The sequence below is a fragment of the Xenopus laevis genome, chromosome 2L (assembly GCF_017654675.1).
Source record: "Xenopus laevis strain J_2021 chromosome 2L, Xenopus_laevis_v10.1, whole genome shotgun sequence".
NCBI lineage: Eukaryota > Metazoa > Chordata > Amphibia > Anura > Pipidae > Xenopus > Xenopus laevis.
This window is the reverse complement of record NC_054373.1, coordinates 182237262-182260688: the sequence shown is the minus strand read 5'-3', so window position 1 is coordinate 182260688 and position 23427 is coordinate 182237262. Positions and strand designations below refer to the sequence as shown.

Here is a 23427-nt window from a genome sequence, read left to right as displayed (position 1 = left end):
AACTTGGGTGACTTTCAACATGTAGTCAGACTACAACTCCCAGCACTCCCTGCCAGCCTGCTGGTGTAGTTATACTGCTGCTCCAAAGACTTTCCCTGGGAAATTCATAAAATCCTTAACCCTTTCTCTGCCAGATGTCTAACCATGGTAATGGTCACTGCGGCTCCTTTATGAAAGATCAGTGAAACCCCGATATTTACCCCTTTTCCTGCAGAGTAGACAAATGACCTTTCATTTGTTTTGCTTATTCCCCTTATCACCGAAATAATTTGATGGGAATTTATATTTTTAGTCTTTCTTAAAAACAGATGTTTCTCTTTGCTCTCACTTTTTTTTTTTGTTGTTGTTGCCAAATAATATTCAGTAGAAAGATAAATGGGAGAAAAAAAAGAAGGAAACGTCCAAAGGGGAAACGTGTGATGTGTCGAGGGGCTTTCACTTCCCCGTCTCATGTCGTGTATAGCTGCCCATACATAGGGAGATCCGCTTGTTTGGAGACGTTGCCAAGCAAGCAGAGGTGGACGATATCAGGCTGATCCAATTGTGAGCCCTAGGGCCCAACAATCGGATCACAATGAGAAAAATATGGGTGGATGAAGGGCCGATTCAATAAACTGATGTGGTCCTCAATTCAATGAGATTTAAACCTGCCCAATCCACATCTGGCTGACTTTTGCCCAGAAATAGATCAGGAAAGCCTATTGGAGGGTCCATACACCGCCCAATAAACTGCCGACTTCATCTGTCGGCAGTTTATATCTGCCCGTGTATGGGGGCCTTTAGAGTGCAGCATGGATACAATCAAGGCATATGCTGTTTATACTGAGCAGTGCAATGTGCACTTACAGCTCAATCTATTAGCCAATCCAGGATTCAGTTTGGGATTTAATCTGACAGTTTATCAACAGGATTCCGATTTGGGCGAATCCAAGTGCCCAGCCGGACTGAATCCAAACCCTTTAAAGAGCACAAAAATTGTTGCACGAGCTGGATACAACAATTTCAAATTCAACCAGAAAGCTAATTTACATATGCAAATTGGGATTCATATTTGGCCCAATCCTGCGTTAAAGAATCAGGATTCCAAAAAAGAGGATTCAGTGTAGCCCTACATTGTGTAACGACCTGTGTGGCTGATCATTTGCCAAACTGTGATTTACTATTGCGCCACACGGGAGAGCCATGGCAGACCATTTTCAGGGTGATCCGATTGGACCATAGTTAGTCTACCAGAAAATCCTACTGTTTGATGTTTGCTACAAAGGCTTGGATAATGATACTGAAACGGGAAGCGCAACAGAGTTTGGGGAAATATTGACCAGAACCAGAGGAAACTTTGTGACAAGACTGGGACTAGGGGGGGAGTCAGGTGCATTTGGGGCAATTGAGGTGGGGCAATTAGGGCTCTTACTCACGCGCGTTTTTACCTGCGCTCCCCTGCGTTCCGTTTTTCGGCGTTCAGGAATAGACGCATTTCATTATTTCAAATGGGGCTGTACTCACACAGGCGCGTGTAGGCGCTGAACGCAGGTTGAGACGCAACATGCTGCAGGGGAGCGCAGGTAAAAACGCGCGTGAGTAAGAGCCCTTAGAGAGGGAGGGTGGAAAGTAGTGGCCAGAAAGCTGCTCTTGGTAACTTTAAAGGGATACTGTCATGGGAAAAAAAATGTTTTTAAAATGAATCAGTTAATAGTGCTGCTCCAGCAGAATTCTGCACTGAAATCCATTTCTCAAAAGAGCAAACAGGTTTTTTTATATTCAGTTTTGAAATCTGACATGAGACTAGACATATTGTCAATTTCCCAGCTGCCCAAGTCATGTGACTTGTGCTCTGATAAACTTCAGTCACTCTTTACTGCTTTACTGCAAGTTGGAGTGATATCACCCCCTCCCTCCCCCCCAGCAGCCAAACAAAAGAACAATGGGAAGGTAACCAGATAACAGCTCCCTAACACAAGATAACAGCTGCCTGGTAGATCTAAGAACAACACTCAATAGTAAAAACCCCATGTCCCACTGAGACACATTCAGTTACATTGAGAAGGAAAAACAGCAGCCTGCCAGAAAGCATTTCTCTCCTAAAGTGCAGGCACAAGTCACATGACCAGGGGCAGCTGGGAAATTGACAATATGTCTAGCCCCATGTCAGATTTCAAAATTGAATATAAAAAAATCTGTTTACTCTTTTGAGAAATGGATTCAGTGCAGAATTCTGCTGGAGTAGCACTATTAACTGATTCATTTTGAAAAAAACATGTTTTCCGATGACAGGATCCCTTTACATGCCAAATTTTGAACCGGATATTCAGCACTTTTAATGCAGAGATCACATGTACTCTCTGCACCAGCAATGTGGACCCCAAGGTGAGATGGGGGGCAGCACAAAAGCTGCCTCAGGGTGACAGAGGGGTACGAATCACATTGACTCTGAGCTGTAACAATGTATGTAGACAACAATGTAGAAAACGGCTAAAAAAAGATTGGTTCCAAATAATTGTAGTTACTAATTACTCATATGTTTGTGTCTGTATTCTTTCGAGCTGCATCCCCACCTTGCTTTATGGCAGGGATTTAAATGGATCGTTCAGCTTTGAGATAATTTGCAATTCGTTTTCATTTTTTATTATTTGTGCTTTTTGACCGGTTCTATAGTTTGCAATTTCAAGTCCAAATTCCCCTAGCAACCATGCATCAATTTAAATAAGAGACTGGAACATGAATAGGAGAGGCCTCAATAGAAAGAAGAGTAATAAAAAGTAGCAATAATAATACATATTTAGTCTTACAGAACATTTGCACTTCAGAGCATACTGTGGATTGGGCATTATGTTTTCTGCTAAAACACAGAACAGCAATGGTTGTCATTTAAACTGATATTAAATTGTTACTGTTCTCAATTTATTCCCTTAAGGAGTAAATCTAAAAGTACTAAGAATCCCCCTATGAGGCTTAAAGTAAAGAATTTAAAGAACCAGTAACATCAAAAAGTGAAATTGTTTTAAAGTAATAGAAATATAATGCAGTGTGCAAAAACTCTATTGTTTACACAAACAAGCTGCTGTGTAGCCATGGGGGCAGCCATTCAAGCAGAGGATACACAGTAGATAACAGATAAGTACTACTATAGTTTATATAAACAAGCTGCTGTGTAGCCATGGGGGCAGCCATTCAAGCACAGGATACACAGTAGATAACAGATAAGTACTACTATAGTTTATATAAACAAGCTGCTGTGTAGCCATGGGGACAGCCATTCAAGCACAGGATACACAGTAGATAACAGATAAGTACTACTATAGTTTATATAAACAAGCTGTGGGTAGCCATGGGGGCAGCCATTCAAGCACAGGATACACAGTAGATAACAGATAAGTACTACTATAGTTTATATAAACAAGCTGCTGTGTAGCAATGGGGGCAGCCATTCAAGCACAGAATACACAATAGATAACAGATAAGTACTACTATAGTTTATATAAACAAGCTGCTGTGTAGCCATGGGTGCAGCTATTCAAGCACAGTATATACAGTAGATAACAGATAAATACTACTATAGTTTATATAAACAAGCTGCTGTGTAGCCATGGGGGCAGCGGTTCAAGCACAGGATACACAGTAGATAACAGATAAGTACTACTACAGTTTATATAAACAAGCTGCTGTGTAGCCATGGGGGCAGCCATTCAAGCACAGGATACACAGTAGATAACAGATAAGTACTACTATAGTTTATATAAACAAGCTGCTGTGTAGCCATGGGGGCAGCCATTCAAGCACAGGATACACAGTAGATAACAGATAAGTACTACTATAGTTTATATAAACAAGCTGCTGTGTAGCTATTCAAAAGAGAAAAGACTCAAGTTACAGAGCAGATAAACTCTGCAGAACATAATGTTATCTGTTATCCACTATTTAACCTGTGCCATATAGACTTTTTTCAATTTCTGCCATTGCTACACAGCAGCTTGTTTATATTAACTAATGTAGTGTTTCTGAAGCAAACAAATCTGTTTTACCAGTGCAGGGCAAAAATATATGATATTTTCATTACTTTAAAACATTTTTTGGTGTTACTGTTCCTTTAATAGGAAAGAAGAGAAAGGCATTTAAAAAGGGACAGAATGTTGTAAAACAGCAATCCGGAAGGCAAAGATAGGAAATGAGGAGCGCATTGCAGCTGAGGCTAAGACTAACTGCAAAAAAGTTTATTAATTGTAAAAAGATACTATACTTCCCCTTTAATTGTCAGATTGCATGAAAGTAGAATAAGCAGAATAGCAGGAAGACACACACATATTAATTAAAAGGTAAAAATAGATAAGTAACATTTTTTAAAGGGGAGTAATAGAAAATCTCATTCTATGCACAATATCCATTTATTCCTCAGTGGGTTTATAGTTATGTGTAACTCTCATTGCTATTGTCTGTCACTGGTTTTGACTACTGAAACAATGTAGCAGCTCTTGTTTCAGGAGTGCAGAGAATATAAAAAAACAGTCAGACAAATACAAGACTGACAAAATGTATTGAGATGACTCCATACACAGGGCCCAGGATCTACTGGGGATCCACATGTGATGGTTCAAGTCTCAGTGTCAGTGATACTCACAGTCTGCGGTTTCCTTAGAGACTCCCGGGATCTCCCGTCACTAACTCCCTGCTGCCCTGAACTCTGAAGTGAAAGTTAAGTTTCCCTTTTCATTGAGTGAGGAGGAGCCGGCAGTGCAGGAGTGGAGCAGATCATTACACGGCACCCGTGGGTGTGATACAGACTGGAGCTTTTTTCTTTTATATCCTCCCCAGGCTGCTGTGTGTGTCTATTTGTGCTTTGTGTGCGACTCAATATGGAACAAGCCGACACTTTGTGAGTCCGGTGACTGGCACCAAACCACATAAACATGGGCTTAATACTGTCCCTGTGGGCAGTATTATTACTATTAGTATTAGTATTATTATCTGGGGCTAAACTGGAGTGTTACCTCATGACAGCGAATCAAATCTCTCCTTTCATTAGTGCACAAACTTTAAAAGCACTCATATTATAGGTGCAATAATATACATGTGTGTGTGTGTCTGTGAGTCTGTGTGTGTGTGTCTGTGTGTGTCTGTGAGTCTGTGTGTGTGTCTGTGTGTGTGTGTGTGTGTGTCTGTGAGTCTGTGTGTGTGTGTGTGTGTCTGTGAGTCTGTGTGTGTGTCTGTGTGTCTGTGTGTCTGTGTGTGTGTGTGTCTGTGTGTGTGTGTGTGTCTGTGTGTCTGTGAGTCTGTGAGTCTGTGTGTGTGTCTGTGTGTGTGTCTGTGTGTGTGTGAGTCTGTGTGTGTGTCTGTGTGTGTGTCTGTGTCTGTGTGTGTGTGTGTGTGTGTGTGTGTGTGTGTGTGTGTGTGTGTCTGTGTGTGTGTGTGTGTGTGTGTCTGTGTGTCTGTGTGAATTAATTGCCCACAAGCATTCCATTAACCCCAGAGTTGCCAGTAAGATCACTGCATTAATGGCAGATGAGCACCCCATTAACCCCAGACATGCCGGTAAGATTACTGGAGAAATGATGAGATGACTAGAGTGTAGTAGATACTGTTTTGGTCCTGCAGCCTGTCCTCACTCCCTCCCAGACCCAGTCAGAGAGTCCCAGACCCTTTTTTTTTGCAGCCAAATGAGAATGAACATTTTGTTAAGCTTTAGCAATTTAGCAACATAGACAGGCAGCCTTGGAGGAACAGATGGGGCAACGGAAAGGCCACAGGTGGCACAGACAATAGGAGCCGACTGAGGAGCAACCTGGGCAAGTAGTGTTGCTCCGACATTTGGAACATCTTAGCAAGAAGGCAAAGCAACCGGACTGGGCCCCTAAAAATAGGTGAACCCAAGGCAAGTGCCCAGTGGCTAATCCAGCCCCTATGTCCCCTCAAAATACAGGGAACATTATTAAACTGGGATGAGAATTATATGTAGTTATTAAGATTCACATATATCAGAGGCCAACACTAAGTAGCACAATGGTTCTGTCATTAGCATTTCTACCTCTCATCACTGGTGTCCTGAGTTCAATTCCAGCTTGGGCACTATCTGTGTATGTTCTCCTCGTGTCTGTCTGGGTTTTCTATGGGTTCCTCCAGCACCCTAATTATATACCGGCAAGTTAATTGGCTCCTGCTAAAATGGACCCTAGAAGAGAGGGAAAATACTAATATGAATCTCAATTAAGTGCTGTGGCAATCTGATGGTACTATATAATACAATATACAGACATATGTAATCAGAAACAGAGAGAGAAAGAGAGCGCCATCTGGTGAATAAGAGAGGTATTGCAACCCACCGTCACTCACTGTAAAAGAGACAGATCCAGAGCAGGAAGATAATAGGGAGATGGAAGAGTTAATTTAATTAATCACTGGTGCCTGCCGGGCTTGTTGCCTTCTGTATGGAGCCCCACAATGACAATCCAGCAGTCCCTGCAGAGAGTCCCCCCACCTGCCCCTTTATTATAGAGTGCAGCCTAGCACAAACACCCCCCAATGTTTCTATATATCTGTAACCTTGTTATGGGCTAAGGGGGCCCAGTCTGAAGGTCAGTTAGGGGGAGATTTGGGGTGAGTGCTTATTTGTACCCTGGGTACCCCTGGAACTATAGCAGGGTGACACCCCAATGTTTCTATATATCTGTAACCTTGTTATGAGCTAAGGGGGCCCAGTCTGAAGGTCAGTTAGGGGGAGATTTGGGGTGAGTGCTTATTTGTACCCTGGGTACCCCTGGAACTATAGCAGGGTGACACCCCAATGTTTCTATATATCTGTAACCTTGTTATGAGCTAAGGGGGCCCAGTCTGAAGGTCAGTTAGGGGGAGATTTGGGGTGAGTGCTTTATTTGTACCCTGGGTACCCCTGGAACTATAGCAGGGTGACACCCGCAATGTTTCTATATATCTGTAACCTTGTTATGAGCTAAGGGGGCCCAGTCTGAAGGTCAGTTAGGGGGAGATTTGGGGTGAGTGTTTTTTTTGTACCCTGGGTACCCCTGGAACTATAGCAGGGTGACACCCCAATGTTTCTATATATCTGTAACCTTGTTATGAGCTAAAGGGGCACAGTCTGAAGGTCAGTTAGGGGGAGATTTGGGGTGAGTGCTTATTTGTGACCTGGGTACCCCTGGAACTATAGCAGGGTGACACCCCAATGTTTCTATATATCTGTAACCTTGTTATGAGCTAAAGGGGCACAGTCTGAAGGTCAGTTAGGAGGAGATTTGGGGTGAGTGATTATTTGTGCCCTGGGTACCCCTGGAACTATAGCAGGGTGACACCCCAATGTTTCTATATATCTGTAACCTTGTTATGAGCTAAGGGGGCCCAGTCTGAAGGTCAGTTAGGAGGAGATTTGGGGTGAGTGCTTATTTGTACCCTGGGTACCCCTGGAACTATAGCAGGGTGACACCCCAATGTTTCTATATATCTGTAACCTTGTTATGAGCTAAGGGGGCCCAGTCTGAAGGTCAGTTAGGGGGAGATTTGGGGTGAGTGCTTATTTGTACCCTGGGTACCCCTGGAACTATAGCAGGGTGACACCCCAATGTTTCTATATATCTGTAACCTTGTTATGAGCTGAGGGGGCCAGCCTGAAGTTCAGTTAGGGGGAGATTTGGGGTGAGTGCTTATTTGTACCCTGGGTACCCCTGGAACTATAGCAGGGTGACACCCCAATGTTTCTATATCTCTGTAACCTTGTTATGATCAGTCCCTTTGTGGTTTACATCAATAGTGGAACTGACTTGCACAAAATGAATTAATGCTGATGCTGTTATTTAAGCTGCATGCTGGAAGTGACCCCCCTCTCTCTGACACAACTACAGGAGGAATGTCTCCACAACATAAACATGATTTTACCAAAAACAAATGTGCTGATGTCAGTGCCTCTTGTGCAACTTGTAGTGGAAGTTACATAATGTGGATTTATTTCTCTGCACAATTCCTAGTTAAAGGGCAACTATCATTTAAAAGGAGCAGACTAGCAGAGCCTTAGGTGCATGTGTGTCCCCAACATGGCCATCATTCCCTCCCGGTGTGGGGTGCAATTAAATAATACTTTTAGCTTGAAGCTCTGGTGGGGGAAATACATTTAATGGAATAGGTGCCCTTTAAAGGGAGAAGGAAAGGCTTGGTGCACTTCGGGGTGCTTAACATTTATCAACCCCAATTGCACTAAGCCTTTCATTCTCCTTTAAGGAGAGGGAATCTCTCAGCAGAACATGACAACTTTTTATTCCAGCTCGTTCAAGAACCTACTAGGAATAACTCTCTTTTGGACCTTGTAATAACTAACAATACTGAACTCATCTCTAACATTTGTGTGGGTGAGCATTTAGGGAATAGTGATCATAACATGGTCTCCTTTGAGATTCTGTTGCAGAAGCAATTCTATAAGGGAGTAACTAAAACACTAAATTTCAGACGTGCAAACTTTGACAGTATAAGGGCATCTCTGCAACATATTAAGTGGGAAATGCTTTTCACAGGGTTAAACACAGAACAAAAATGGGAAGTCTTTAAAATGCTGCTTAATAAATATACTTGTCAGTATATTCCACTTGTAAGCAAGGAACGTCGTTGCAAAGCAAAACCTGTTTGGTTCAATAGAAGCGTTGGTGTTGAGGTGGGTAAGAAAAGACGTGCTTTTAAGGCTTTCAAGTTAGCTGGTACAGCCGAAACATTTATAAGGTACAAGGAGGCCAATAAATCATGCAAAGAAGCTATAAGGCAAGCTAAAATTGCTATAGAAAAGGATATTGCAGCAAGCAGTAAAAAAAATCCCAAATTATTTTTTAAATATGTCAATAGTAAAAAAATGAAGCAGGAAGGGGTGGGACCCTTACTATCAGAGGGGGATCAGCTGGTTGATGAAGACAAAATAAAAGCGCAGATTCTGAACTCGTATTTTTCATCTGTTTACACAAATGAAGAACCAGTAAGTGAAGGTTTCCTTCTTAACACTCCCAATTCTAGTAATACAACTAATGATGCATGGTTCACACAAGAAGAAATTCAAAAGAGACTTGAACAGGTTAAGATTAACAAAGGTCCAGGGCCAGATGGTATTCATCCCAGGGTAATTAGCGAGCTTAGCTCTGTGATTGCCAAACCTCTTTACTTAATTTTTCAGGATTCATTGAGATCTGGTATTGTGCCAAGAGACTGGCGAATTGCTAATGTGGTGCCTCTATTCAAAAAAGGATCCCGTTCTCAGCCTCAAAACTATAGGCCAGTTAGTCTGACGTCAGTATTAGGAAAGCTTTTCGAAGGGTTAATAAAGGATAAGATACTGGACTTCATAGCAAATCATAATACTATGAGTTTGTGCCAGCATGGTTTTATGCGTAATAGATCTTGCCAGACTAACTTAATTTCTTTTTACGAGAATGTAAGTAGAGACCTCGATTCTGGGATGGCAGTGGATGTGATTTACTTAGACTTTGCTAAAGCATTTGATACAGTGCCACACAAAAGGTTACTGGTTAAATTAAGGAATGTTGGCCTGGAACATAGTATTTGTACCTGGATAGCGAACTGGCTAAAAGATAGACTACAAAGAGTGGTGGTAAATGGAACATTTTCTAATTGGACCAGTGTTGTTAGTGGAGTACCGCAGGGCTCTGTACTAGGTCCCTTGCTTTTCAACTTGTTTATTAATGACCTGGAGGTGGCCATTGAAAGTACTGTTTCTATTTTTGCAGATGATACTAAATTGTGCAGAACTATAGGTTCCATGCAGGATGCTGCCACTTTGCAAAGTGATCTGTCTAAACTGGAAAACTGGGCAGCAAACTGGAAAATGAGGTTCAATGTTGATAAATGCAAGGTTATGCACTTTGGCAAAAATAATATAAATGCAAGTTATACACTAAATGGCAATGTGTTGGGAGTTTCCTTAAATGAAAAGGATCTAGGGGTCTTTGTAGATAACACGTTGTCTAATTCTGGGCAGTGTCATTCTGTGGCTACTAAAGCAAATAAAGTTCTGTCTTGCATAAAAAAGGGCATTAACTCAAGGGATGAAAACATAATTATGCCTCTTTATAGGTCCCTGGTAAGGCCTCATCTGGAGTATGCAGTTCAGTTTTGGACTCCAGTCCTTAAGAGGGATATAAATGAGCTGGAGAGAGTGCAGAGACGTGCAACTAAATTGGTTAGAGGGACGGAAGACTTAAATTATGAGGGTAGACTGTCAAGGTTGGGGTTGTTTTCTCTGGAAAAAAGGCGCTTGCGAGGGGACATGATTACACTTTACAAGTACATTAGAGGACATTATAGACAAATAGGCAGGGGACCTTTTTACCCATAAAGTGGATCACCGTACCAGAGGCCACCCCTTTAGACTAGAAGAAAAGAACTTTCATTTGAAGCAACGTAGAGGGTTCTTCACAGTCAGGACAGTGAGGTTGTGGAATGCACTGCCGGGTGATGTTGTGATGGCTGATTCAGTTAATGCCTTTAAGAATGGCTTGGATGATTTTTTGGACAGACATAATATTAAAGGCTATTGTGATACTAAACTCTATAGTTAATATAGGTATGGGTATATAGAATTTTAATTAAAAGTAGGGAGGGGTGTGTGTAGGGATGCTGGGTTTTCATTTGGAGGGGTTGAACTTGATGGACTTTGTCTTTTTTCAACCCAATTTAACTATGTAACTATGTAACTATGTAACTATGAGACAAGGTAACTTTTTCCAGAATACAGTGGATCCCAAGGGGCTTCTCTATTAGATTTCTACACATTGTGACCTTGTTGGATTATTCTCTTTTCCCTTAATGACGTCTCATCGGAGTCCTCTGCCGTTTCACTCATGATTCATAGACTTCCTTAAATAGCACCTGTATCCCCATTACTGGGGGAAGCCTGAACCCCTCTCATTTGTACCTGTCCTTTTCTCCTAATCCTCCTCCTCCCTCATTCCCAAATTCATTTATCTTCCTTATCCTCCTTTAACTTCTTTCCTCCAGCTTCTCCTTGGCGTCACATTTATTATATTATACACAGTTATTAGACTATACACAGCTATTAGATTATACACAGTTATTAGATTATACACAGGTTATTACACTCAGGACTCTTATTCAGCCCTTTGCTTTCCAACGTCAACAAGTAAAGAGAAAAGAAGATAAATGTATAGAATATATATGTGTGTGTATATGGGGGACTCCCTGTTATTACTCTGCAGCATCACTCCCACTATTGGTGTCATTGTTAACTCCTGCAATACCAATATATAGGCACATCTGACTCATTGGACTCCCAGAGCCCTTTATTTCTCATTTTCTCTGTTACTGGCACATTATGGCTTGCACCCCTTTATGACGCACATACTTAATATATGGGCTCTAAGTTTTGGGTCAGTTGGAGTCCATTGGAGTGAACATGTATTTACTGTTCCAGATGTACTTGGTACTGTGCCTGTAGCATTGCTAGGTGCAGGGAGTAGCTCACATGGTGCAGGGAGTAGCTAACATGATGCAGGGAGTAGCTCACATGGTGCAGGGAGTAGCTCACATGATGCAGGGAGTAGCTCACATGATGCAGGGAGTAGCTCACATGATGCAGGGAGTAGCTCACATGGTGCAGGGAGTAGCTGTGCAAGGTTGGATGTTGGGAGGAGGACCAGTGTCAAACTGCTGGGGCTTCCACCACAGGGGCCCCAACTGGGCTCCCTGCCTCTGCTGTAACAGACTTCCCGCCTCAAGCACAACCCCCCTCAGACCCCCGCTCATACCTGTCCTATAGTTGCAGCATGATTGGGGCTGAAGGGGGGAGATCAGGGGTCAGTGTGGGATGAAAACAGGTGCAGGTCTGGCTGGCAGGGAGCACAAGGGCCTTAGTCCTCTGGGTTTTTACCCAGTCCTACCCTGTGGAGGACCCTTGAATTTTCAGTCCTAATGGCTCCGGAAGCCTCAATCCAGGGTCGGACTGGGGGGGGGGTCAGGGTCCACCATTGCCTCACCAGTAGCAGGCCCCCTCTGCCCTCTCCCGCCCCCCTTGCGGTGCATACCTACGTTGGGCTCATTTGTGGGCGGGACAAGTGGGTGGAGCAGGTGGAGCAAGAGGGCGGAGTGGGCGGGGCAAGATGCAGAGGGACGGGGCAACCAGGAGGAGTTGGGTGGAGGTCAGGAGCGGAGGGGGTGGAGGTCACACTATGTGGAATTGGTCTGGGCCAGCAGGGCCCACGAGGGCTGGGGTCCACCGTTTTTTTTTCTGGTGTCCCACCGACCGAGTCCGACGATGCCCCAGTCTCACCTTGGTTATTGTGGGGAGAGCTGGGGGACTTTGTGGCTATAGTTGAGAGAGAGGGGACTATCTGGGTGGGGGAGGCAATACTTTTTTGGTGGGGCCCTTTAAGGCCAGGGCCTACCAGCCCAGTCCAACACTGTGAATAACTTAAAAACTAGGGACATGTCAAGGGACACATCGCCCACCCAGTGTACCCAATGTAATTGTACCCAATGTAATTGTACCCAATGTTATTGTACCCAATGTAATTGTACCCAATGTTATTGTACCCAATGTAATTGTACCCAATGTAATTGTACCCTATGTTATTGTACCCAATGTTATTGTGCCCAATGTAATTGTGCCCTATGTTATTGTACCCAATGTAATTGTACCCAATGTAATTGTACCCTATGTTATTGTACCCAATGTAATTGTACCCAATGTAATTGTACCCTATGTTATTGTACCCAATGTTATTGTGCCCAATGTAATTGTACCCAATGTTATTGTACCCAATGTAATTGTACTCAATGTAATTGTACTCAATGTTATTGTACCCAATGTAATTGTACCCAATGTTATTGTACCCAATGTAATTGTACCCAATGTAATTGTACCCTATGTTATTGTACCCAATGTAATTGTACAAAAGGTGCAACGTTTAAAAAACACTTTTCCTAAATTAAACCTTTCAATTTAGAAGGGTGAGTTTAAACCAGGTTTAACCAGAAAACTAAAGGAAGATGGGAAGATTTCCATATTAGTTGATTGGGCAGTTTGCAGGGGTTATTTCTAGAAGATCTACCTTCTCCTCCCAAAAGACTTTGGCCAACTCCCCAATGTGTGTGATAATGTCACAGGGCCACTCCAGATGACTCCCTTCCACTATTGTCACTATGACAAATCAGGACAAAGTTGTGACACACGTGGTAACAAAACAGGTATAAAGGGTCTGATCCACCACTGCCCACCCTCATCTTCTGTTTTGTCCTATTGATGATCACTGATCCCTTCCTTGTTTTCCTCTTTCCATTCTAATTACATCTGTTACTAAGGGAAGCTCCTCACCCAAAGTCACGGTGGCCAAACAGTACTGAGGGTGTTAGAATGGGGTGCTGTAGGTGCTGTAGGTGCTGTAGGTGCTGTTGGTGCTGTTGGTGCTGTAAGTAAAAAAACATTCAAAGGAATGGGAGAGAATTAGAAGCACCACTAATGAGTCTGACACTGAATCAAACCATCAGTTGATTTATCGGTGAAAGAGACTAATGTCTCACGTTCATGTGCCATTTCCGTACAATCATTTCCCACTGGTCAAACTGGTTTCTCAAATTTGGCAATGGTTCCTGGGCTGGAAACAAAATAGAGATCTGGTTATACTGGTTTCCCTAATTTATTTTATCCCTGAGTGTTTTAGTTACACCAGCGGCTTCTCACGCATCTCAGTTTGTTGGTTTCTCAGTCTGGCAATGGCACCAATATTTAGACTTGGGTTATCATTTAGCCCACAGTCCAAACAGAGAGACAGTTACTGATTGAGGGGTGCAACAGGGCGATGTGCTTGATTCCAATAAAACACAGTTATTCAGTCTTAGCCCCCTGTATGTAGCACTGGGGATGGGGGGCTGGTAACAAATGGGTGGGTGTGAGGTCTCACCTCCCTGGTGGTCCAGTGGTTCAAGGGGGTCGGCGGGGACACCCACCGCGTCCTCAATCTTCCTCAGCACAAATTTCCTTTTGGGTTTGTAGACGCACTCACGCTGGCGTGATGACGCCGGCGCACAGTGGTGCAAAAATTAATAAAAACATATTAATAGTGGCAGATTGTGTTTGTCAGTGTCCGTGATAGGATCTTGTTTCCTGGTGCTCCTGAGCCTTGTGCTATTTGATTCCTGTTTCCTGATCTGTTTTTGAATCCCTGTTGTGACCCTGCCTGGCTATTTGACAATCCTGACTTCTGAATCCTGACCCTTGCCTGATATTCGACTCAGATCCTGCTTAACCCTTTGATTGACTACCTGGTTTGACCCTTGCCTGCCTGATTACGTTTGATCTCTGCCTGCCTCGACCTGGCCTGTTCTGACTTTGATTCTGTCTAACGCCTTGTACTGTGACCTTCAGCCCAAAACAGTTGTGCCCCTCTGCTTATATAGAACCCCACGACTTGGACCTCTCGGTTTAAGACCTGGCGCATCTGAGTAGCTGAGGGCTCCTCCCAAGGCCAAGGCAGACGCACGAGCCGAGACCAGGGTGCTTGGCATTGGTTCTAGATTTAGGGTGCCAACCGTTACATTGGGTTGCAGAGAATAAAGGGGTGGTGGCAGTGAACAAGTGGGCAGAGGGTTGTGGGTGGACAGTTGTGGTGGGAGGTTAGTGCCAGTTGGTCTTGGGCACCCATATCTCTTGGTTTGGCTCTGTAGATCGAGGGCACCGAAAAGCAGCATTAAACTGGAGAGGGTCCAGGGCCCACTGGGGCTGCCACCTCAGGGGCTCCCATACAAATCCCCCCTGTCGCAATCATCAGGTTCTCCTCCATTGCTGCATCTTCCTCCCCTGCATGTATCTATTCTGTGTTGCAGCTGCAATCGGAAGGAAAAGTCAGGGGCCCCCACACCAACCCCGGGGCCTCGGCCAGAGTCACCAGGTCCTTCTCTGATGCTGCACCCCCTCCCACACACACACACGAGCACCTGTTTTGTGTTTCAGCTGCAATTAGGAGGGGCAGTCACCAACAGGGCTGCCATCAGAAATCACAGGGCCCCGTACAATAACATATTCTAGGCCCCAGTTCCCAGCCCACTCTGGTTTTTTCACAACTTCAGGACTTCAACTTAGGGTCTTTTCACGGCTTCAGCTCCCTTCACGGCTTTGGGTCTTCATCGCTTTGGGTTATCGGGACTTCAGCTTTTCGAGTGTTTGGCACAGTCAAGGGGGACCCGGCTAATTAAAAAGTGCAGCACAGCCGTGCTCCCCTTTAGGCCTGGTACAAATGTAACCCCTCTGCCCCCCTGATGGTGGCCCTGGTCACCCATAGTTTCAGGTGGGTCTGGGTCAGTGGAGCACAAGAGGGCTGGGGTCTACTGGGCTTTTTCCTGGTGTCCCGCTAGCCCATTGCCACCCTGCCCAAAAGTTACACTTGTTGTTACACTTCCATCTCACTCTATTCTCGGGCATGTGGCTTGGATAAGCTCCCACAGGAAAGGTAAGTCATAAGACAGCCCTCTTATAGTTATTCCCCCCTGATTTTATATTCCTGAACGGAGCACCAGACCAGTGAATCCAATTTACTTGTCCTTTAAACATGTGTATTTGCTTGATTTCCATAGAGCAGTAATAGCAGCCTGACATTACACTGGTAGATCTTAATGGGATATCAACTATCCTTTAAAGTCTATCCCTCGTTAAAGAACTCTGGGCAACCCCTGCCCTATAGGTACTGTATGTTCTGGGTCAGAGAAGTAGGAGGAAACTTATAAAAGGGAGAACATACAGAAGCCCCATTCCTGGAGCAATGGCTGCCATTGAGGCTGGTATTTAAGTCAGAAAAGACTAGAAACTCCAAATAACTCTTAGGGGTGAATGAAATGAAGATTCCACTTTGAGAGATGGAAGTCAAGTGAATTTTCTGATTTAATGATCTTGTGCCTCCAAATTGAATTCTTCTTAAAGGGGAAATCCCCCCCCCCCCCATTGTTGACTTGAGCCGGAAAGAGCAGATCTAATGAGGCTTTTCATTAAAATGATCAGACAGTCGCATGTATTTTTTGGAAACTATTTGTTCCCCTTTTAAACCGAAGAAAAAAAAAATCCTATCCAAATCAATGAGGTAAAACAAACAACGAAATGTAGAGTAGGACTGAAATAAAAATGACTGAATGTTGTAGAAAATCACCCAATATTTTGTCTCTAGTTTCTTTCAAATGTATTTTATGCCTCAGAAAGCTGCAATAATCAGCAGTAAAAACAAACACAGCTACGGAAAAATGTCCAGTGTCGGGATTGTATCAGTCAGACTCTAATGGACTTTATGAACAATAAGTTTCGAGCTCACTGTTCTGCACCCGGAATGGCTAAATTACAGCCTTTTGCTTTCTGCCTGTGCCGGATTCTTGGCAAATGAGCTGCTCGACAAGAACAGACCATTTCCCACTTACATTCGTTGGCAGGATTTATGTTCTGCTGAGTTCTGCAGAAATAAAGGCAAAGTTATGCGCCTCTCTCAGCGTTTCTCCAGCTTTATAGCTCAATTATTTCCTCCCGGATGGCGAGGCAGAAAGAATGATTTGGGGAATAGTTCAGCCGTGCTGCATTACTAAAGTTCTTATAATCCAGAAAGGATTTCTGAACATCAGACATTACACCCCATTTCCCACTGCTCGACCTCCCAGATATTTATTTACTGGACTCCAAAATTTAAATGAGATATGTAACATTTTATAAAAGGTTTTATAAATAGTGATGGGCGAATTTATTCGCCAGATGCGAATTCGCGGCGAATTTGCACGATTCGCCACCAACGAATAAATTCTTGAAACGCCCACGAAAATTCGCCCGAAAAAATTTGCCAGCGTCAAAAACGAGACGCCGACGCAGTTTCGATAATTTTTTGCCATTCCGCGAATTTCGCGCGAAATTCCCAAATTTTCCGGCGAAACGCGCAAATTCGCCCATCACTATTTATAAACCATATCACGATCTGTACAATAATGAATGGCAGTAAATGTACAGTTTGTTCCCAATGGTGCTCTGATATATTAAAGGGGAAGTGAACCCTCTAAAAAACCCTCCCACTGCACCCCGTAGTAGATGAACAAATTATAATTATAAATGCAAGAGAATTGGCCAATGAGAATGCTGTTACTATGTCAGGCAGCTTTGCTGTTACATAGGGAGATTATTGTTATTGTTATGACATTGGAATGAAACATTAGGAGGGGTTCAAGCCTTCCAGCTCCAGTTGCAGGAACATGGAGCCAGATTTAAACAGATCTGTGTTTGTGAAGATTCTCGTTCATCCAGGTCACGGTATATCTGTAGAAATAAGTCAAATCAACTGGACTTGCTGCATTTTTCTTGAAGAGGTTTCACCAGTCATCCAACTGGCTTTCTCAATTCAGAATGACTTGTAAATAAGATCTTTTCTGGAATAAATACTCACCCAGGAAAGTTAAGTCATGCTCCAATCAGCATAATCTGTTTATCATAATCAGCAATGATGTCATTAAATTAGGTCATTAGGTGTTGATCCTATTAGCAAGATTGGAGCTTTGATGTGTTATTAAACCTTCCAGGGAGACGTGCCAAAACAGCATTGTATGTGGCAGATAATAGATGTCGGTTATGAGAACTCTACATCACAGAGCAGACAAGATCCCCTAAGTTTAAAGTTATGGAACATCTCAGAGGGGCCCTGAAGATGTATGGGTATCCAGATTGGGCCTTTTTTAAAACCGTTAGAAATAGAAGCAATAAGACCAAGAGTACCGGTGAAGGTTGAAAACAGGACAGGAAAAAGAACTTGGTTCTCCCATACTGTATGTAGCTGGGGTGTTGGAGGCAGCAACTGGTTCACCCAACCCCAAAGCACAAGAAGAGTAACATAGTGTATGGAGTGCAGTGAGGCGTGCTCTGATTTGTATGTGGGGGAAACCATACAACAGTTACACCAGCGTATGGCACAGCACAGAAGAGTCAGCTCCTCTGCCAAAACTGGCAAGTCCAGATTCTAGACCGGGAGAGTAGTTAAAGAAGCCATATATGAAAAAACTTTTAATAGAGGCGGGGGGGGGGGAGTTGCGACACCGATTGTCTGCCACATACAATGCTGTTTTGGCAAATCTCCCTGGATGGTCAAAGCTCCAATTATGCTAATACAATCAACACCTAACTTCATGATATCCTGGCTGATTATGATAAACAAATTATGCTACTAGTCATTCTGAACTGAGAAAGCCAGTTGGATGACTGGTGAAATGTCTTCAAGGAAAACGCAGAATGTCCGGTTGATTTGACTTATTTCTACAGATGAAACAGATCTACTGGAATTCACATTGGAGAATCCCAGTTCTTTTCCATTTAATGCGGTCCCTGGAACTGGAGAACTGGTGAAAAGTTTCATTGAGCTTTATTCTGAACTACAGCTCCCAGAATGGGTTGACCCTTGAAAATATGTTGTGTGTGATTGATCAACAGTGTCTAGATCCCCTTTACTGAATACATAGAGGACAAAGTGAAGGATAGTAGGGTTATCCCTCTATAAAAGAGAGGTTTCTGACTCATTAAAGTGGTGTAGTTGGGCATACAGTAGCTGGACTAAATTTGGATTAGCGTCTACATAACATGACAAGGGCTAAGAAGAGATGATCTTGTGTTTCTGCTCTCCATATCATGACCTCTGCCCAATAAGGAACACAAAAACAATTTATAACCATGACCCAAACTAGGCTCAATTCACCTGAACGTAATGAAGGGACATGCATCAGCTTCCAGTAAGCCATTACACTGTGCAGAAAACAGTAGGGCCTAGTCAATGTTGGAGAGTAGGGTGTGATGTCAATGGTTAGGACATCACTAAGGTGGCATTTTCTGCTGACAAACTCACTTTATGATGGATACCTCACAACTGGGTCCTGGTATAGTAGAGTTATTATGGTTTTATGGGCAAGTTGAACAAACTATTGACAAGATATCCCAGGGCAGGTCTCTGCCTAACAAAAACAAAGACAAGAATGACATCACAACAAGGCAGAAGCATCAATGGATTTATAGAAAAGGATATTTTGCTTCTAAATAGATTTTTGGTGCCACAAACCCAAATATATGTTGACAAAGATGGGGGGTTAGTCATTCCAATAGGATGGGTTGTAGTGCTAGAGAAGAAACCAGTTCCCTGTTGGTCTTTAGAATTAACTATAAGATCCACATGTTTCTAAGCGCTCCAATTTCCTTATCTTTTGCTCAATCTTATATCCTTTCTGCTCTACTTTAATGAACAATGTAGTTCTTTTCCAAACATCTAAATATCTGCAGCCTCAACTGATGCAATATTTACACAAAACGGTAGATCACTGTTATTGTTAATAATTATTAGGGATGCACCGAATCCACTATTTTAAGATGTTGGCAAATCCCAAATCCCTTGTGAAAGATTCATCCAAATCCAAAATCCTTGGTGAAAGATTTGGATGAATACTAAATTAGGGAGATGAAGGGGAAACCGGGAACTGCACATATGGTTAAAAAAATTTTTTTTGTTTTTTTGTTTGTGTGAAGGAAAGTCACATGACTTTTTGGATTTGGTTCAGCCAGGCACTTGGATTCGGGGAAATCTGAATCCTCCTGAAAAAAAGGCCAAATCCCGAACCTAATCCTGGATTTGGTGCATCTCTAATAATTATAGAACTGGGAGGGGGGGCAGACAAATATGGATCTTGTTCCATGCTTATGTAATTTTTACTGTTCTTGTCAGGTAAGTAGCACCTCAATAATGGCTGGGTTGGTGCTTTGCCTTATTATTTGCAGGAAATTCCCACGAAATTCATTAGTTTCTTGGTTCCCTTTGGCTAAAGCAACCAGCTGAAAGACAAGAAGCAATTCATATTACTGGTGGTTTAGTAAAAGTAAAAAATCCCCCCAATTAATAGAGCTGCCAATGTGAGAAAACAAGGTTCACCTCAACATGTTTAGTGAATCATTAAAAATGGACAACCCTACATCTATGAGGGAGGTGGGTCAAGGACCCATATTTTTAGGTCTTTTAAACAAGGGCTATGTTCAACTAAAGGGAATGGCAGGTTTTTATGTGGGACAGTCTGTATTTGTCCGTGAAATGTTATATATTGTTAACAATCTATACTAGTCAGATGGAAAGTGGTGAAACATTTCAGGTTTCCTCTGGAGAACTGATTATATAAAAAGGTTCACTGCCCTTGCTCTTTTTCTGCACTGGAATTCTCATAACCTATTGCCTTAATATTATCTAAAATGCCCTTTAACCTGTTGGATTATTTTGATCCTAATTTCCGTTAATTTAAAACCGTAAATCAGAGGGTTAAGAAGTGGTGGCGCCACAAGAAAATGCAACGACATGAAGACCCTCAGCGCATAAGGTATGGCAGTCGGTGTGAAACGGTAGAGGAATAGCTCAAAGAGCACGTCAATGATGAAGTTTGTAATAGTAATGAGGTGAGGGGCGCAGGTCTTTAAGGCTTTGGCTCTGAAGTCCTTTGAAGACTTCACACATGCTCTCAGAATTGCTATGTAGGAGATAAAGATGAGGGATGGCATCACCACCATCAATGCAATTATAGCCACCATGCCAAATATGTTGTTCAAGGTGGTATCTATGCAGGAGAGTCTCACCACTGACCAGTTGTCACAGTAGATCTTCAGAATTGTTGAGTCACACAGCGGAAGCCTGACTGTAAGCATAATAGGTATAGTGTTAAGGATGAATGAGTAGGACCATGCAGCTACAATGAGTTTATACACCATGGCTGAAGACATGATACTGTTATATCTCAGAGGATTACAGATGCAAACATAGCGATCCAACGCCATGACAGCCAGCAAGGTTATCTCGCACCCTCCATAGGTATGAATGGCAAGCACTTGTAGTATGCAGCTGCTGTAGGAAATGGTTTGGACTTTCTGAAGTAGATTTATGAAGAGACTGGGGTAGAAGGCAAGGCTGCCATAGAGTCCATTGAAACACAAAGCACATATGAAGATATACATGGGCTCCTGTAATTCCTTATGTAAAATGATCACAATAATGACGGAGACATTGGATAGTACAGTTGAGAGGTATCCCCATACCACCAAGGTCAAGTACATATATCTCATTGAGGTCAGTTCTCCAAAACCAAGGGTCATCACAGAAGGGCTGAGATATGAAGAATTTTTCATAATTGTGTCTGTGTTGGAGAAAAACATGTAAATCAGTTTAGATCTATCACTTGTAAGCATGGAAATTGTCACTATCAACCTTTTCTTTATAAGATTTCTACCACACCTTGGATTCTACAGAGCTGATACCAGCTTTACTCACAGTTTTTAGGCTTCTCCATATATAACAAACAGGGTGCACATAGTTTGTAGTGTCCCAAATAAAAAGCTGCCCTGCTATCTCCACTCATCTTGTATATCCATAATGCTGCCTCTGATCACATAAAGTTTAGATAATGTTTAAGATTATGGGAGAGATGTAAGTGGTTAAGCCAAGTGGTGAAACCCTAATGACTCAACAAGTCTAGTTGCTTTAGACTTTTATCTGCTCGACACTTGCTCTTGTCTATTCTATTGGGTCACATTATATCCATTTACCACCCAATTAAAACATTAAACAATGAATTAATGAATATGGCACAGATAGTAATCCTGGAATGATGTGTCCACGAAATGGATTCACACGGCACAAGGCTCTCTGCTTTGGCATCTGTTAGCAGCTATCCTTCCAGGAGATAAGGAAGGAGACAATACAATACGTGTATTCCATCTGCAAAGGTCACCTACTCACCCTGGAATCAGTTCTTACTGCTGATGTATGTGGCACTGCAGGACTCTTTTTATACCAGCCTTGGTTATGCCATGGGAGTCCATCACCGGCAATGATTAGTATCATTATGATGTTTTTTGTTTATTTTACTCTTCAGGGAATAATTTGCCTCATAGTGTTATTTCTGATGTTTGAATCAGAGATATCATATTAGATATAATGACACAGTGCACAAAAAGGCTCTATGCTATGTACAGATGCAGCCACTTTGGTTTGTCTGTTTGACACAGAATATCTAAACACAGATATCCCATTTATCTCATTTAACACAGAAAACTGAGTCACAACATCCCATCTAATTAAAGCATTCACCATTGTTCACAATGGTGCTTTGGTATGCTAATGGAAAGGTTAAATGCATTAAATGAGTTAAGATGACTTTAGATAACGCAGTTTCTTCAATTAACCATGAGTCATAACGCATTTATCTCACAAATCCAAGTGGCTTCATCTGTAGTACTTATGTCATTTTGTTGAATATGTGCCTGAAAAAGACTGAGAAAATCAGTGTTGGGGTTAAAGAGACCGATGCTAAAAAGATACATTTACAAAAAGTGTGGAACAGGGATGCTAAATCCTCAGTGCTCAGAAGTGGAACTTCAAGGATGGTCGTAATTGCACCCCAGACCTGAAAGGCATATTCCCATATAATGTGCTCATGTGTGCACCAATATCACCTCTTAGCTTAGTCCTTACATTTTTATTTATCATCATAGTTTCTGCCAATAAACGTCTATAATTCCATGTCCATGGAGTCAGCTTCAATATCCCTCTATTATGCTGTATGAGGAGTAATTACCACTAATGGCCATGATCCATTCCAGTGACCGTAGAAAGTAAACATTTAGCACCTTATTCCCATAAATTATTGGGAGGGGCTGGGGAAGACCCGGGAGTCTTGGTACACATAGGTACCAATGACCAAGTTAGAGGAGGTGGTGAAGTCCTCAGGAACAATTTTAAAAAACTTGTAAAGTTGAGGGCGAGGACTTCCAAGGTAATTTTCTCAGAGATATTACCTGTGCCACGAGCAACGCTATGAAGACAGCGGGAGCTTAGGGAGATTAACGAGTGGCTGGGAGATTGGTGTAGGGAGGAGGGTTTTGGGTTTTTGGAGAACTGGGCTGATCTCTCAGTTTGCTACAGGCTCTTTGCTAGGGATGGGCTGTTTAGGGGGAGAAGATGGCAAAAAGGGTTGGAGGATTGGGTTGGATTTTAAAATGGGCATGGGGGGATGGGTTCAGTAAAAGATTCAGTGGAAGACAGGTTAGATGAGATAGTGGGCAAAGGAAGGGAAAATAGGGGAGGGGATTTGGTTGGGGGTACTGTTAAGGATAGGGAGGAGCACATGTCATTTATTCAGTGTGGTACCAGTATTAAATGTATGTTTGCAAATGCAAGGAGCCTGGGAGAGCTGGAGGTGCTGGTGGTGGAGGTAAATATGATGTGATTGGTGTGGCCAAAACATGGCTGAATGAGTCGCATGACTGGGCAGTTAATATCAGTGGCTATACTTTGTTTCCTAGAGACTTAGGCAGGATTTAAAAGCTTATATAAAGGAGGAGGTTATGTTAGAAAATGAGGGGGCAGAAGTCTTATGGGTGGAGTTCTTCACCAATTG

The 23427-nt window shown here is 42.7% G+C and overlaps 2 protein-coding genes across 3 annotated transcripts in view; both read right to left on the bottom strand.

The window, feature by feature from the left end:
* Window positions 1-5092, bottom strand: part of slco2b1.L (solute carrier organic anion transporter family member 2B1 L homeolog) — a 60098-nt gene extending 55006 nt beyond the window's left edge. The window contains exon 1 of one of the 2 annotated variants that reach the window (XM_041581118.1): window positions 4613-5092. The gene's annotated coding sequence lies outside the window, so the exon portion shown is untranslated. 2 annotated transcript variants of the gene reach the window in all.
* A 15132-nt stretch (window positions 5093-20224) lies between these two features.
* LOC108705145 (olfactory receptor 52D1-like) lies at window positions 20225-21157 on the bottom strand. The gene has a single exon (XM_018241945.2). It carries the CDS (start codon window positions 21155-21157, stop codon window positions 20225-20227), a length of 933 nt encoding a protein of 310 aa, XP_018097434.2.
* Window positions 21158-23427: the final 2270 nt, after the last annotated feature.